General features: G+C 48.4%; 2 protein-coding genes across 2 annotated transcripts; one reads left to right on the top strand and one right to left on the bottom strand.

Annotated features, from left to right (window-relative positions):
• Positions 1–300: 300 nt before the first annotated feature.
• LOC120704927 (probable 4-coumarate--CoA ligase 4) lies at positions 301–8,611 on the top strand. The gene is made up of 6 exons (XM_039989464.1): positions 301–1,068; positions 1,628–1,981; positions 4,524–4,722; positions 7,651–7,864; positions 7,967–8,069; positions 8,220–8,611. Exons 1-6 carry the CDS (start codon positions 424–426, stop codon positions 8,361–8,363), a joined length of 1,659 nt encoding a protein of 552 aa, XP_039845398.1. The 5' UTR covers positions 301–423; the 3' UTR covers positions 8,364–8,611.
• A 253-nt stretch (positions 8,612–8,864) lies between these two features.
• Positions 8,865–12,346, bottom strand: LOC120704928 (CASP-like protein 2C1). Its single transcript, XM_039989465.1, has 3 exons — positions 11,988–12,346; positions 11,752–11,902; positions 8,865–9,499 (listed from the first exon to the last, which is right to left on the bottom strand). Exons 1-3 carry the CDS (start codon positions 12,155–12,157, stop codon positions 9,254–9,256), a joined length of 567 nt encoding a protein of 188 aa, XP_039845399.1. The 5' UTR covers positions 12,158–12,346; the 3' UTR covers positions 8,865–9,253.
• Positions 12,347–16,437: the final 4,091 nt, after the last annotated feature.

The following is a 16,437-nucleotide window of genomic DNA, read 5'->3' as shown; positions in this document are numbered from 1 at the left end:
GAAAAATTATCTCGGCTCCGACTTCTGGGATTGGTGCTTTGCCGGGCCGGGACGAGTCGTCCTGTAGATTCAGATTATATAGGGGGGAAGTGAACCTTGTATTCCAATCCGCTCCGACTCGGAGCTGAAAATTCTGATCCTACGCGGAAACGGAGTCGGGAACAGCTGTGGGTCACCGTGTCATTTCCCCACCAGCCACTGCCACCTCGGCCCCACCAGTCATCCTTTCCGACACCTCCCCCACCAACCTTTCCTCCACGCTGCGGCAGTATATTAACCCGGCGACCCCCAATTCCGTCCTCCTCCTCAGCTCAGGCGAGCGGCAGAGCCGAGCAGAGCTCTTACCCTCCTCAAAATCCCGAGCAGGCGACCACCTCCATTTGCCCGTCCGGGGGGAGCCAACCACTTGACCGGCCCAGCGCGATGGGGTCCGTCCCGGAGGACGCCGCGGCGGCCGTGTTCCGCTCCAAGCTGCCGGACATCGAGATCCCGCGCGGCCTCTCGCTGCAGGCCTACTGCTTCGAGCGGCTCCCCGAGGTGTCCTCCCGCCCGTGCCTCATCGACGGGCAGACGGGCGCCGTCCACACCTACGCCGACGTGGAGCTCCTCTCGCGGCGCGCGGCGGCGGCGCTCCGCGCGCTCGGGGTGGGCAGGGGCGGCGTGGTCATGAGCCTGCTCCGCAACTGCCCCGAGTTCGCCTTCGTCTTCCTTGGCGCCGCGCGGCTGGGCGCGTCCACCACCACGGCCAACCCGTTCTACACCCCGCACGAGATCCACCGCCAGGCGGCCGCGGCGGGGGCGGCGGTCATCGTCACCGAGGCCTGCGCCGTCGACAAGGTGCGCGCCTTCGCCGCCGAGCGCGGCGTGCCCGTGGTGTCCGTCGACGGCGCCCCCGGGGGTGGCTGCCCCCTGCTCCGGGACCTCATGGACGCCGCCGAGCCGCTCGCCGCCGACGAGGACGTCGACCCCGACGACGTCGTCGCGCTGCCATACTCCTCCGGCACCACCGGGATGCCCAAGGGCGTCATGCTCACGCACCGCAGCCTCGTCACCAGCGTCGCGCAGCAGGTGAGCGCACGACCTCCCCGCCTGCTTCCGGCTGCCGCTCGCCACCGGGGACTGCTCCATTCCCTCCGATTCCGTTAGCTAGCAGCCGCGAGTAAAAAAAAATAAAAATAAAAACTCTACTACTGGGCGTCGAATTTTTCGGGGATTTCCCCTTTCTGTGCTGCTTCTTCGAAGTGGCGTGATGGCGCCCACGCTTTCCAGCTCGGGAGCATTTGCTTTTTTTTTCCTCCCTTTTTTGTCGGCGCCAATCCAGCCACCATTTACCACCGCGTCGGCCACTAATGTAGACAGCCGACCTCGTGGCTAGCTTCACCTGGACCCCACCTGTCAGCGACACTAACTCTAATCAGCACAGTCAACCAGCCGCTGCCCTGCTGCCATGCATCTCAAGATGCGCGTCGACAGGAGGATTGATGATTAATGGCGCTCCCGTTCGAGTTCTATTTTTCAAATTTCCGTTGAACTTTCTGAATTCTGATTTTTTTTAAAGAAAGTGACTGAGCACGTATTTCGTTTTGAGGGAGACTGAATTATGATTTGAAATGAAATTTTGGTTCAGGTGGACGGCGAGAACCCAAACCTGTACTTCAGGCAGGACGACGTGGTGCTCTGCGTGCTGCCGCTGTTCCACATCTACTCGCTCAACTCGGTGCTGCTGGCGGGGCTCCGCGCCGGGTGCGCCATCGTGATCATGCGCAAGTTCGAGGTCGGCGCGCTGGTGGAGCTGGTGCGCGCGCACGGCATCACCATCGCGCCCTTCGTGCCGCCCATCGTGGTGGAGATCGCCAAGAGCCCCCGCGTCGCCGCCGCCGACCTCGCCTCCATCCGCATGGTCATGTCCGGCGCCGCGCCCATGGGCAAGGACCTCCAGGACGCCTTCATGGCCAAGATCCCCAACGCCGTGCTCGGCCAGGTCCGTCCCCACCATCCACCATACCCGACTGCTACTACTGTTCGTGCATGATTGAACGCGTACGATTTCTTTTTTTGTTGAAGAAATCAAGTGCGAGTTTTGTATACTGAAAATCTTGGGTGGATTTGAGCGCGAATTCGAGTGGGGGGTAGCCGGGTAGGTGGGTGGTAGCGTCGCGCTTTCGGCGTCGTTTGCGGCTGCGCGCGCCGGGGAGGCCAGTCCGTTGGGTTCGCGGGGTTGCTTGTGCCGCATGCCAAGGCGACATCTCAACCACGCGGGGCGGCGCTTCGTGGAGGAGGCGAGGAGCAGGTGGCTGCAGGGGGGCTGGCTGGAGTGAGGTGAAAGGTCGGAGGCGCACGCCAACCCCATGATCCCTCGCGGTTGCTGTCCAGGGTTTACCTTTTCGTTTTTTTTCCGAATCCCGCCGTTTGCCGGAAACAAAATTTCGGCCGAAATTTCGCCGAAATTCGCTAATTCCGAACGGAAAGGGACCTCAAATTCAAAAAACGAAATTTCGATGAATTCCGACCGAAATTTCGGTGATTTCGACCGAAATTTCGGTGATTTCGACCGAAATTCGGTGATTTTCGACCGGAAAATTATGTAATTTGTGTGTTTTCCTACTGTTCCCGAGGTTAAATGAAAAACTTTTGAATACCAACTTTGTTCAGTTTTTCGAGATCTACAACTTTTGTTTTACGAATTTTTTCATTTGAGCAATGGTTTGAAAGTTATTTAATTATTTCAAAAACTACCAATTAAAAGTCTTTCATTTCATGTGACAACTTCCATTTTCTCTCTTAGGCCTCAACTGGACTTTTATTATTCTTGTTATTGCGGATATGCCTATAAATTATTACAACATAATACATCCAAAGTATATTAGAATTATTACAATCCAAAGATACAACAGAGGCAAAGGTATAGTCCATACTAAGTCCATGTAGCATATTCTCTGCATTTAAATACAACAGAGTACACCAATTGTTATATATATTCATCATCTGACAAGGAAGCTTAATTTGTGTAACAATGTTAGAAATTATTCTGTTGACTGCGCATACATTGTAAAATAAGAAAACGAATCTAATCTGTCTCGGTAGTTTACCATCCTTGATAGGACAAAGATACTTTATTCGTGCGTACAAGGCAAGCAACCTATATAGTACAAGCCTAGCAGTCAAATCTCCAGACAAAATTTTATTTTAAAGTGTGAGTTCGGTCATGAAAAACATATTAATAGCTGGTTAAAATTTTCAAGTTCTCAAATACTCCAATCTGTTTTACTCCTACTACTTGCCATACTAAAATAATTACGGTCTCTCACAAATTTTGTCGCTAACTTTAAGGAAAAGCATGCATATAGATATTATTACAGGAAAAAAACAATTCACATGCATGATACGTACGGATTCATCGTCAGAGTTAATTCTACATTACTACAACTTCTCATGGTTTCTGCGTATAGCTAGCAGAAGCGACATAATTAAAGAGTAAACGTGCGTGTGTATTGCACACCTGCCCATGTCATGTCCAAACCACAAGCAAATTCCTGACAAATAAAGAAGAAGCGTTTATGTGTGTATGAAATTGAATAGGTACCTCACCAACATCATGATAAACCAAAGTCTAGTTGAAGTCGAGGGGAGAAAACAAATTTTTGCACATGAAATGACGAGTCATTCAAATTACGATTTCAAATGTTAATTTTAGCCTAGCAAATGATCTTAGATTTGAGTGTGTTCTAGTCCTATTTGCTCAGAAGAACACCTAGTTTTTTATCATATTTTTTCGAATTTTTTATAAATATTTTTGAATTTTTAAATTTGAAAACGAAAAATACCGAAATTTCTCTTCCCGGTAACTAGCGAAAACGAAAAAAACACCGAAATTTCGGCGAAATTCGACCGAAAAGTTGAACCCTGTTGCTGTCTCGCCAAGAAAGCATTTCGTTCGGCTGCTCTTTTGGTCTGTCCTCCCCCCGGGTTCTGGGTGGACCAGTCCCACCACGGGTGCCGGTGCACCGAGCCGTGCCTGGCTCGCCACGTTGCTGAACAGATAATACTCATAACAGTGTCAGGCCCTGTTTTTCCCACCCATAAACTCTGTAAACGCAAAAAAATTGTCACATCGAATGTTTCGACACATGCATGGAGTACTAAATGAAGTCTATTTACAAAACTTTTTATATAGATGGGCTGTAAATCGCGAGACGAATCTAATGAGCCTTCTTAATCCATGATTTGCAACAGTGATGCTACAGTAACCATTCGCTAATTATCGATTAATTAGCATCATTATATTCGTCTCGCGATTTACAACCCATCTGTGCAAAAAGTTTTGTAAATAGACTTCATTTAGTACTTCAAATTAGTAAGATTCCAACGCAAAAAAATTTTGCGCTGGAACTAAACAGGACTGCAATTTTACTGCCAAAATGTGGGTGCAGGTGGATGATTTTTTTGGTACCAAATGTGAACTGGATGGAGAGTTCTAGGTTGCTGAGAAAACAAAACACTGTTCTGTTCGTGTGCCGTGGCAGGGGTACGGGATGACGGAGGCAGGGCCCGTGCTGGCCATGTGCCTGGCCTTCGCCAAGGAGCCGTTCGAGGTCAAGTCCGGCTCCTGCGGCACGGTGGTCAGGAACGCCGAGCTGAAGATCGTCGACCCCGACACCGGCGCGTCGCTGGGCCGGAACCAGCCGGGCGAGATCTGCATCCGCGGCGAGCAAATCATGAAAGGTCCGTTGCTCTCTTCCCTCCCACCACGTCCACGTCCAGTAACTTTTTTTAGCGTAGACAACGACCGGCTCTGCGATCGGGCCGTGCTTACTGATTAGTTAGGCACCGTTGCGTTGGAGCCATCGCTGGCCAATTAAGAAAGGTCTCTCTGAACGTCTGAACGTGGGGGGATTGGTCTCTGTCGCAACACGGTGATGCAATCACGCCCGCGTTGGCTCTCAACACACGAGAGCAGAGCCGCCACGACTCATGATAGCCTGATAGCGTGCACAACATGACAAGTTTAGCTGGAACCTAGAATCACGTAATCTAGTTTGTCTTTGCTTTGGCACCAGGCTTTCAGGCAGGCCTAGCCGCCTGGGTAGCATCGGGAGTTGAAAACACCGTTTCCTTGCGAGCGCAAGGGTATTCTGGTAATTGATTTGGCCGGTAACAATTGGCCCTTTTCTATGTGAAATCTATTTTCTTAAAGTTTCCAAAACAACATGCAGTACTTGTAGGATAAACTCAACTAATTTCTGAAAGTTTCTGCTCCTTTGGTGTTGGAATGGCATTTAGTGTTTCAGTTTCAGTTGGTTCTCTACCAAAAAAGTTGGCTAGTAGGAGTAGTTGTACCAAAGCCTTCTCCTTACCAAAAGTATGTGTCCGGTGCGCGTCCAGTTAGGTAGATGTACGCCGCTCGTTCCAACCTACCACTACAGACATAATTTCCTCCTAGCACACGTCTGATTGCCAGTCGCTTCCCACGGCTGTTGGCATATGACTAGCCATGGAGGCAGGCACACGTTGGTAACCAATCGTCCGCAGCTTGCCAGTCAGCTCGTCATGGCAGCTTGGTTGACGATTCCAGACAAGAACCTGAAGTGTTCTTGGTAAACTGAGACCAGAAAAAAGGAAGTGTTCTTGGTATGTTCCAAGCTCAAGGAGAGCCATCTTTTTTATTCTTTGGCGGCAGCACATCCTGACCACTGCCGCCAGCATTGGGAGTGCGTGGGACGGTGGGAACAGCTCAGTATCAAGTATGGGAAGCCTCGGGTCCATGGATTCAGTTCAAGGCTGCTTCTTGGAAACAGACATGTGCCAGTTGTGCTGTATGCACATCCATTATTGCGAAAGCGAACTGCAAGTGAATAATTCAGACCAAACCCATGGTTGGCTCTCGCCTGCCCAGTGCTCGGACCTGCAAACCCATTGACGCCTAGCGTGTGGATGGTCTCAGCACAACTGTTCGTGTCATGGATAAACTGGCTGCATCCCCTGACTTGAGCATGTGACTAGTATAGAGGTGAGTCGGTCAGGCAAGGCCCTACCACGCGGGGTTCACACCCTGCCCCTGCATGTGCTAGCCTTGATAGGCACTAGAACCAAACCAGACGAAAGAAAAGGCAAGTTCTCCATATCAGCCTGGGGGCGGGGCCATGAATCATGACCCATCATCAAGGAACCCACAAGACCCCTCTGGGACAGGAATCGGTGAATGGTGATCCATCATTTCGTTCCATCCCCTTAATTAATATAAACATCTAGGCACGAGTCTCTCTTTTTTTTTTTTGAAGTGACGCTAATTTTCTTGGACTCTAGCACTGAACTGGTTAAAATAACAATGCCGTGTAAACAAGAAAATGGAGGAATCAAGAAAAATAAAATAGGCATACATTATGGAGGTTTTCTCAATACTTTTAAGTTTCCATTACCTGATCCAATTCAACACGAGCTCCTGAATTGCATGTGACGCTACGGAGCATCCATCCTGGCATCTTCTGGATGGTGCATTTATTTATACCCTATATTCATCGACGCATCAAGCTGGCCATGTGAAAGCATTTCCCAAAGTATCTTCGGAAATCTTAGTTTACACAGACTGTTATAACCTCAAACAACTGAAGATCATCATAATTGGATTCAATCACAAAATTCTTCAAAATGAAAATTTTCGAGCAGGGAGTTTTGCAGATAACCAGTTTTGCAATCTCTGTTTCTCATAAAGATAGGTGCAAGCAAGATACAGACAGACAGCTTCCTTGCTTCCGGTATCTCCTTTCCATGGAGTTTAGTTTGGTTTTTTACCTGATCAGTAAGGTGAAATATCTCTTGGCTGTGAATACATTGTATCCATTGATCCATGATAGCAACAGGCTGGTCTGTGGTCACCCATGTGCATGTTTCTTGATAGGAATCTTCCACATATTCTGTCCTTTTCTTTCTCCTTCACTGCCCCAGTGCCCTTGCATCTTGAATTATTGGTGTAGTTCTTTTTGCTAAGAATTAGATTTCTCTTTCGTAAATAAAACACAAGTCTGTCCTTCCATTCTTGCAACCACACAATATCTGTGTTCCAAAATAGAACTACTGATCTATGTTGCTTTCGGCAGTAATTGTCGAATGCCACCTCAAGTCTCAAAGACTGACCTTGTAGAAATACCTGAAAAATATTGGCGACGTTTTCCTAGTATGTATAAAAAAAAAGAAATGTTGGCATTAGTATATAGGTTACTGTAGGTTGCAAGTGTAACTGATGTCAAGCAGTGTTTCAAAGGCGTCGCCTAGGCATCTAGGCGAACCCGGCTCGCCTTGGGCAACAGTCACGCCTTGTCGCCTAGGCGTCCAGGGGTACCGAGCTTGCCTTGGGTCGCCTTTAAAACACTGATGGCAAGGTTTCACAACTAAGTCATCTCATCTCTATGTGATTTTAACCTGAACTTGACTCTAGACTCTATCTTATAGTTTCTTTTGAAGAATGAACTGTGAGGAAGTTCCCCAATCGGCCAATCCTATAGCTTTCTTTGAGCTGTCTTTTGCTTTGTTTGGACCATCTGGTTTTGTCTCAGCAGTTAACATATTTTCCTGTACTAGCTATCAGATTACATTCTAAATGTGCAGCAGAAGGTAATAATTGTCATGTTTGCTATTAAAACCTACGATGTGCAGGTTATCTGAATGATCCAGAAGCCACAAAGAATACCATTGATAAGGATGGATGGCTGCACACAGGCGACATTGGTTATGTTGATGACGACGATGAGATCTTCATTGTTGACAGGCTCAAGGAGATAATCAAATACAAGGGCTTCCAAGTACCTCCTGCAGAACTTGAGGCCCTTCTCATCACACATCCTGAAATTAAGGATGCTGCTGTTGTCTCGTAAGTCGATCTACTTGCTTTAATCATCAAATAGAATCAGCAGGTTTGCATGGCACATGTTATCTTGAAGTCGAGGAATTAATTATTTGGGATCGGTTGCAGAATGAAAGATGAACTTGCCGGTGAAGTCCCCGTTGCATTCATTATACGGACTGAAGATTCTCAGATCAGTGAGGACGAGATCAAGCAGTTTGTTGCAAAGGAGGTAATACCAACCTTCTGAAAATAAATAATTTTTCGCGTACCAATGCATGTCTGTACATCATGTATAAACATAAAGAATGCTTGCTTCAGTTCATGTGCTTATATTACTTGAAGAGGATCAATAATACTAACAGACTCTACAATATTATAGGTTGTATTCTACAAGAGGATCAATAAAGTTTTCTTCACGGATTCCATTCCGAAGAATCCTTCTGGCAAAATCCTTAGGAAGGACCTGAGAGCACGACTTGCTGCAGGAATTCCTAGCGGTGACAGCACCCAGTCCAAAAACTAAGCCTGATACCCCCCCCCCCCCCCCAAAAAAAAAAAAGTTTGTACACCCTTGTCAAAAATCATGCTGTAATATTCATGATATGGCAATAATACATATAGAAAGGCCAAGCAATTGCTATTGATTCTTTTATATGGGTAAAAGTGTACTTTGTTTATTTGTTCTTATTTATGTATTGCATCATGTATAGATACCCTTTTGACCCAAAAAAAAAGCTGATTATTATATGTACCATGTCTGAGTTCAATCAACCTTTTGTTCAGTAATAGTCATCCTCAGACCCGAATGGTGTCTGCTCTCTGTACGAAAATTCAGACTGCTTTGATGAAATGACAGGCTGATCCAAATTCAGACTGATCGATCCTGGACTGGTTCTCTACAAGACTGAGCCATGTCGCGTTGCTATTGAAATTCGAAACATGAATTTTGGCCGTGTCTGGAGCAACAATTTATGGAATCTTGTGTTTCTTTTTTTTCTTTCCAAATGAAACGTGATATTCAGAATTGGGATGTGAATGACCTTATCAAAGCCAAACTGTAATATTGTCACTACAATTCTACACCAATACAAATACAAACCCTTAACGGCTGGCAGCAGTTGTTTTTTCTTCCCCCATTAGCTGCACAGCAGGTAAAATGTAGCATATTATTATCTATGAAAGTATACTGCAAATACATACAGATACATACACACTCTTGTCTCCACTAACATATCAAGTGCAACAAAAGCAAAATCCATAAAATTACAGTTGTTTTTAGAGAGCACACAGTCCAAAGTAGGTAGAATTCTATTATCTCCATCCTCACAGCCCAGGTCACCTTTCCCAGGGCCCATTGTCAGATTCTTCATAGAAGCCCACGCGCCCCAGCAGCCGCCGTGGGCACAGAGCGAGCTAGTGCCCGGCGGCGTAGGGCGGCGGCGGGTAGAGGCGGACGACGTTGCGCGCGGAGACGGCGGAGAGGACGGCGGTGCCGACGGCGGCGAGCATCCCGAGCACGAGGCTGCCGGCGACCTGCTCGCAGAAGCGCGTGTAGATGTTGCAGAGCTTGGTCCACTGCAGCGCGTGCGCGCCGCCCAGCGCGATCACGCACGCCTGCGCCGCCGCCACCGTCGTCGCGAACGTCGTGTACGCGCACGCCTGCACCCCAACGGCCTCGGTTGTCATCATTCGTCAAGCGAAACCGGAGCACATTAAACAGGTCACGAGCGAACTCAAAGGAAATAGTATTTTCTTTTAACGAAAGACGTGGTCACATGCGTTCGCGAAAAAAAAAAACACACAAAGAAAACGGCATGAGATCGTGCCGGTCTTAACGGTGGTTTGTTTTTGTTGCTGACTTGCTGTGGCTGGTGTGTCCTCGAGGGGGGGGGGGGTCATGGCGGCATTGTTGGAGCGTTTTCCATGGATCTCTGTAGCCGCGGTTGTTGGCAACGCCGAGCTGCAGTGTCCTTCCAGACCTTCCCGCCCGTGTGTACCTCGAGGTGTCTCGTATCGTATGGCTTCCATCGCCTTGAGGCTTGAGCTATCAAGGTGCTGCCCTACAGTCCTACAGTTGCTGCTGTTTACGACCGCTTGGGTGGGGGTTGGCGGCTCAGTCGCTCAGACACAGCACTACCGAGTAAACAAACAAGAAAATTGATGGAGGCACTTAAATCACAAGGCTAAAATTTTATCTATCCTTCTATTTATTTGATTTGACTAAGGTCTCGTTCAGTTGGAATTTATTTCAGACTGAAAATAATAGATACAATAAGAGAGCAGAATTTATTCCGACCTATCATTGGTCTATTTTATTACAATTAGGTCCTCATCTCACTATGTTTGGCAGGCTGTGGCTGGTGACTGGCGCTGACTTGCTGTGAGAGAAAAATACTACTCGCTAGCTGGTGGTTGATGGTTGGTGCTGATTTGATGTGAGAAAAGCACTACTACTAGTTGCCAGCAGAATAGAACAAAAATCCTAATCTTCTGTTGTATCTTTCGTAAGTTTCTTGTTATACCTATTATTTCGAGCTTGGAATCAAACCCATATAACCGAATAAGACCTAAAGTTTTTCTAATGAGGGAGTACTGTAAAGTGAAAGCCTCCTCTGTGTTTAGTTTCTCCAAAGTTTTCAAACTTTCCGTCACATCAAAAACACATCGAAATATTAAATATAGCAAATGACGCATGCATGGAACACTAAATGTGGGTAAGCAAAATAATTTATTGCACAGTTTGAATGTACATTGCGAGATGAATTTTTTGAGTCTAGTTAACCCATAATATGACAATATTTACCACATATAAACGAAAAAATATTACAATACTTTTCAACTTCACTTTTCGCAAACTTTTCACATCTAAACACCGCCCTCCATCCTTTTGAGGTCCTAGCTGCAAATAGATCCCCTACTACGGAGTACAATTAAAGTGGTTCTTAACCGACTGCGATCACTCGCTCGCAGCTCCTCACATGGAGACGCGCCGTACTACTCCACCGGGCGGATCCACATAACCACATGAGCACGCAAGGCTAGCTGCTCTTATTAATGGACGGATGGTGAGGGAGGGCTTGCATAAATCCCCGCATTCTCTTGGAACCACCTCCATTAATGGCGGATCTTGGTGTGCTTAAAGGAAACAACAGTGATGCAGATGATGTGGTGCAACAAACCCTATCCTTAACTTTCAATCATGTTCGAAGTAAACTGATGAGCACTTTTGTATCTCTCCTTTTTTTTCTTTCTTTCTTTCTTTCCGGTAAAAAAAGAACTGATGGGGGGCAATCTGAAAATTGGGGTACTGAAGTACCGTCTCGGAGCAGCTACAAGCATAACAACGACAAGTGTGTGTTGGACTAGAGTACAGTGTCATACCTACCGTATGCTGAAGGTAAAACAACTGTGAAATTAAATGTGCTAATTAATAGTAGGGACGATCAGTTGATAGCTCAGTGCTATCACTAGTTAGAATCATTTGATAAATTCGGTGATGGTGATGCTCCTTCCAAGTATGGTGATGGTCAGGTAAACTGACAAAAAAAAAGCTGCACACAGTTCTGAATACTCATCGTCCAACGAACGAAATCGATGGCGCGGCTAGACTAAGGGCTCGACTCAACACACCAGTGTAGCCTTGTTTTTGTTTCCTTTCCGAAGGTCGGAGCTTGAATTTACACCAATTTCATCCGATTTCATTCATGGGCCGTGTATGTATGCATATTTTGCTTTATGATTTCCATAGGATTTGATTACGTTGCGATCGATTGTGAGCCGGTATACACTGTAACAACAAGAAAGGCGTTTCTTTTTCCTCCATCGGACTCCGAAAGGAGGAATAATGAAATCCTTCCTTCGGAAAGGAGATCGAGTAGGAGCGACGAGGGAGTTGGCTTGGCGAGGCTTACCTTGTCGAGCAGGAGGCACGCCCATGCCAGCGCCCTGCTGCTCCGGCGGCAGGGGTTGACGCCGCCGGCGCCGGCGCGGCCGAGGTAGAGGCACTTGAGCAGCTGCAGCAGGTGGTACCCCGCCGCCGCGGCCGCCGACATCGCCAGCACCCTGCGGGTCGAGGCACGCACGCACGCACAGGTCAGCGTCAGCGCGCGCCCGTGAATTGAGGCCGGCACTAGCCACCGCTACTCACCAGAGGGCCTGGACGTCCTTGACGGTGGCCTTCTTCTGGACGAGCAGCACGGTCTCGGTCTGCGTGCTGAGCCCCACCAGCGCCGCCGCCGCCGCCGCCAGTGCCGCGCACGCGCCCCGCAGGAAGCCCTCCGCCTTCACCTCCGACGACGCCCGGGCCGCGCCCACCATATCGCCTCGCCGCCGCTGGCTAGCTGGCTGGCAGCTCTGGCCGGACGGCCGGTCCGCTCCGAGCCTCCGACGCCCCGCACCGGCACCTATAGAGTCTAGAAGAGGCACGAGGAGCGTGAACGCTCGCGCCGACCAGTACAACGAGCGAGGCCGCGCGCGCGACGCCTGCAATGTGATCCCCCTCCGCGCCGCGGCTCGGCCGGGTCTTATAGGCGCCGCCGGCCGTGCGCCGCGCCGCGGCTCGACACGTACCAGACCACGGTGTGCCGCGGCATGCCGGCGAACAAACTTGTGGTGCACGGTGCCCGAGCCGATACGTCGCACAGTTTTTTTTTTGACGGGGTACGTCGTCGCACGGTTGGTGAATGGTGATAGGCTAATATGCCGCAGCGTGCTGACGGGGTACGTCGTCGCACGGTTAGTAACAGCAGTTAATGGGGGATTATTCACGAGACGTGACCGGACGGCAGTGACAGTGAAAACGCGGCGGCGCGCCAAAGTGTTGTGGTTTACACTTTACAGCAGGATTTAGCAACCATGCGGTAGCCGGTTGGATCGGAACCGAACGGCTGCACGCCGCCACCACCGGATCGCTTTCGGGAGTGGACGCGGCTTTGGATAGGGGTGGTAAAGCGACCAATATATTGAACTAAAAAAATCTAAGAGTCGGATTTAAAAAAAATCGGACTATAATTTTATACAATTTCGAACTAAAAAAATTTAAGGATTTTATTGAGCTGTGAAAATGCCACTAGAACTATAGCCCGTTACCACCCTAGCCTTGCATTGCTCCAACTAACCTGTGCAGGAGGGGGAGCGTGTTAATAACAACGACGAGGCCAAGGAAGAAGCACGTACGTACCGGTGCAGCGGCCCAACTGCCCGGAGCACGACGCCGCCGCCATTGCTAGCTGGTGTAGGTGTGGTCGAGCACTATGCCAAGCCGGAGCCGTCGCGTCCTGCTTCGCGTTCGCCACTGCCACAGGACGTCTCGTTCTCGATCAGATAGCTGACGGACCCCGCGGAGGTCTAGATCCGCTGCCAAGGGTTTTTTTTTTTTTTTTGGCGTCGAGCACGTACAGCGGCACACATTTACTTTCGCTTCACCGAACCATTGGTTGGGATGCTACACCGGTCGCCGCGCGTCACAGTTTTTCAGCGATGTGGTAGCTCCACCGGTTATATACACCAAGTCATTTTCCTGTCAAAATCTGCCGTATCCGCTTTGTTCGTCACACCTTATTTTTAACTCTTGTCAAAATTTTGCCAAAACCTCTGAGAATTTGAGTGAAATCTAAAGGCCCTAATTGGATCTCCAAAGCTTACTAGGAGCTGGCTTAAAGCTTTTCTGTAAGATACTAAGCAGTTGAATAGTTGAAAGTTGGGCTACAAAGCTAAACACTTAGCTCTAAGGCCAATCTCAATGAGTTCCATGGAGAATTTTATGATATTAAATATTATCAATTTTACTGACATGATAAGGAGAAAGAAAGATGAGGTTTTATGACATGTGAGGAGAGTTTCATCACTATAAAACACATCTAGTATAGTTATTTAGTTCTTAGTCTAGATAATTATGCGCATAAAACTCCCAGTGACGTCAAGACAGATCCAAATCTAATCCAGCCAGCTTTCAACGAGACCCTGCACTGCACGACCAAGAATTAATAATTGCGTGTAGCTATCTGTATGTTCTATCATCTACTTCTACTTGATCGATCAGCCCGATCACGCCTGATTGCACTAGCTCGGCCGGATTCCCCTTCAGGGTCAATTCATTAGTACTCTGTACTCCCACCCCATGATGAGCTACGCTGTCAGAATGGTTGAGTACCCTGCTCAGCGGCTAATCACTCCCACCCATAACCCCATCGTTTTCCACCGCTTATCAGACTGCAGTCCAGTAGCCACTGGTCATCCAAGAGTCTTCAACAGTCAGGTCCGGTCAGGTAAACTGCCACTGCAGGGTTCTGAAGCGCTGCTGCGTAGTGTGTGGTCGCCCGAGGCACCACGTACGAAGCTCGCAATCTTTGCCGCTGCAACAAACACGTGCTCTCATCAGATAACGAAATGGATAATGCTCCACTTGCTATCAAATTAGGACCTGTTTAGATTTTTAACTGTAAATCCCGTAAACACAAAAAAACCGTCACATCGAATGATTCGGTACATGCATTGAGTACTAGATGAAGTATATTTACAAAAATTTTTTGCATAAATGGGCTGTAAATCGCGAGACGAATCTAATGAGCCTACTTAATCCATGATTTGCAACAGTGATGCTACAGTAACTATCCGCTAATTATTGATTGATCATGGATTAATTAGTATTCTTAGATTCGTCTCGCGATTTACAATCCATCTGTGCAAAAAGTTTTATAAATAGATTTCATTTAGTACTTCAAATTAGTAAGATTTCAACGAAAAAAATTAGGCTCGAACTAAACACGCCCACGGCGAATGCGCTTTCCTTCCATGACTCCACTGACAACGCAAACTCTGCTGATGATGATGAAGAACAGGTAGGTAGGTAATTGGCAGGCGGAGCCCGAGACGGAGCGCACCACTCGTCCACTCCGGCGCCGGAGCACGCAGCGTGCTCCGGCGCCCCTCGCCCGGAATCGCCACGTCAGAGTCTCGTCAGACGCATGCGTGCCATGGGCGGAGCGCACGCGCCAGCTCGCCGCCGCCGCCGCCGCCGCCGCAGGAGACGGCCGACGTGGCCTCTTGTGATCGCCAGGCTTCCGGAGACGGGAGGGTTCAATGCGGCCCGTCCGGTCTCCGTCGCCCGCGTTAAGGGCAGTCCCAGCGGAAGAAATCATGCACGCATTCCATAGCAGCCACGTCATCTAGAAACTACAGACTTCCCAATGGACAGTTTCTATTAGCAATAAATGTCAATAAATCAGACTCCATCTCTTCATCGTTTTCTCTCTCCTTAATCTTTCTTCCTCCCGTCACTCCCTTCGTCCTGCGAGCGGGCCCCGGCGCGTTTGGAGGTCGATAGAAACGACCCGTTTCCTCCCAACGGCGATTTTGCCGTTTCTTCGTGCCTCTTTCATGCGTCGACGTCGTTCCTTGCCGTAGAAACCGTTTCGATGGTTTTTCTTCTCTTTCTTCGTTGCTTCGTGTGTCGCCTTAAATTTTTGCTGTGGTTAATGAGGATGGAAACGGCTTCTTCAATGCCGTTGGGACTGCCCTAATGGTGCTCCTCCGGATGCGGTTGGAGTTGGCCAAGGGCTACGACGAGTAGGCGGCCATGGGGCCTCGCACTAGCTGCCGACTGAAAATTGAAATGTCCATTTGCAACTGCAACCGGCGGGGGAGTCTGGCCGATCACGCTCTCTTGGATGGATGGATCGTGGCCCCGTCTGGTTTGCGCTATGCTAGTAAATAGTAACACTTTGATTGTTAATTACAGTGTCAAACAAAGTCAGTTTACAAAACTAACTTCAGAACCCCCGCGCTAGGAACCCTGAAGAATCTAATGAAGTCTTTGACCGCGCGATTACAGAATAGTTGCTGTAGAATCACTGTAGCTAATTATCTATTAATTACCGTCATTAGATTCGTCGCGAAAAGTTATACTCATCTCTGAAAAGGTTTTGCAAATTAAATTCATTTACTACTTCATGCATAGAAGATTCTCCCGTAGAATGAAATAGCGTAGCGTGAACCAAACGGGCCCGTGGATGTATGCAAGACCTGTCCATCCGTCGTGCTCCTCCTAACTGGTAGCACCACACTGATCACTGGCTTTGATTGCGTGCTATAGTGATTGTCCTCGAACTGTATGGGTGAAAGTGATCGGGTGCTCTAGTCTAAGAAGAGAAGGTGGTGAATTAGGCACAATTAAAACCTTAACCTATGACTACAACTAGTTTGCACAAAACTTAAACTAAAACAATCTATCTAGATGTGCAACTACGGTTCACCTTAGTGTGTAACTCTCATCCCAAAAGAGTTTTACAACCTATAGCCAATCCTAGCACGATACTACACTAAGAAAGTAAAGGCATACAAGTTGCAATAAGAAATGTGAAAGCTTAAAAAGAGGGATGAGAGGAAGCGAACTCTCGACACGAGGATTTATCCCGTGGCTCGGTTTGCCACAAAGGCGCCCCTACGTCCACGTTGTTGAAGCACTCACTAAGAGTATCGCTTTCCGGCAATCAAGTCTCTTCCGTGAACACAATCACGGTCACGTTGATCCCGATCTTCACTAAGGGAGATTGCCCACGAAGGAGGGGTCTCCGTCCCCCGCACAATGTCGTCGACGC

The sequence above is a fragment of the Panicum virgatum genome, chromosome 4K, assembly GCF_016808335.1.
Source record: "Panicum virgatum strain AP13 chromosome 4K, P.virgatum_v5, whole genome shotgun sequence".
NCBI lineage: Eukaryota > Viridiplantae > Streptophyta > Magnoliopsida > Poales > Poaceae > Panicum > Panicum virgatum.
This window is presented reverse-complemented; position numbering and strand designations above follow the sequence as displayed.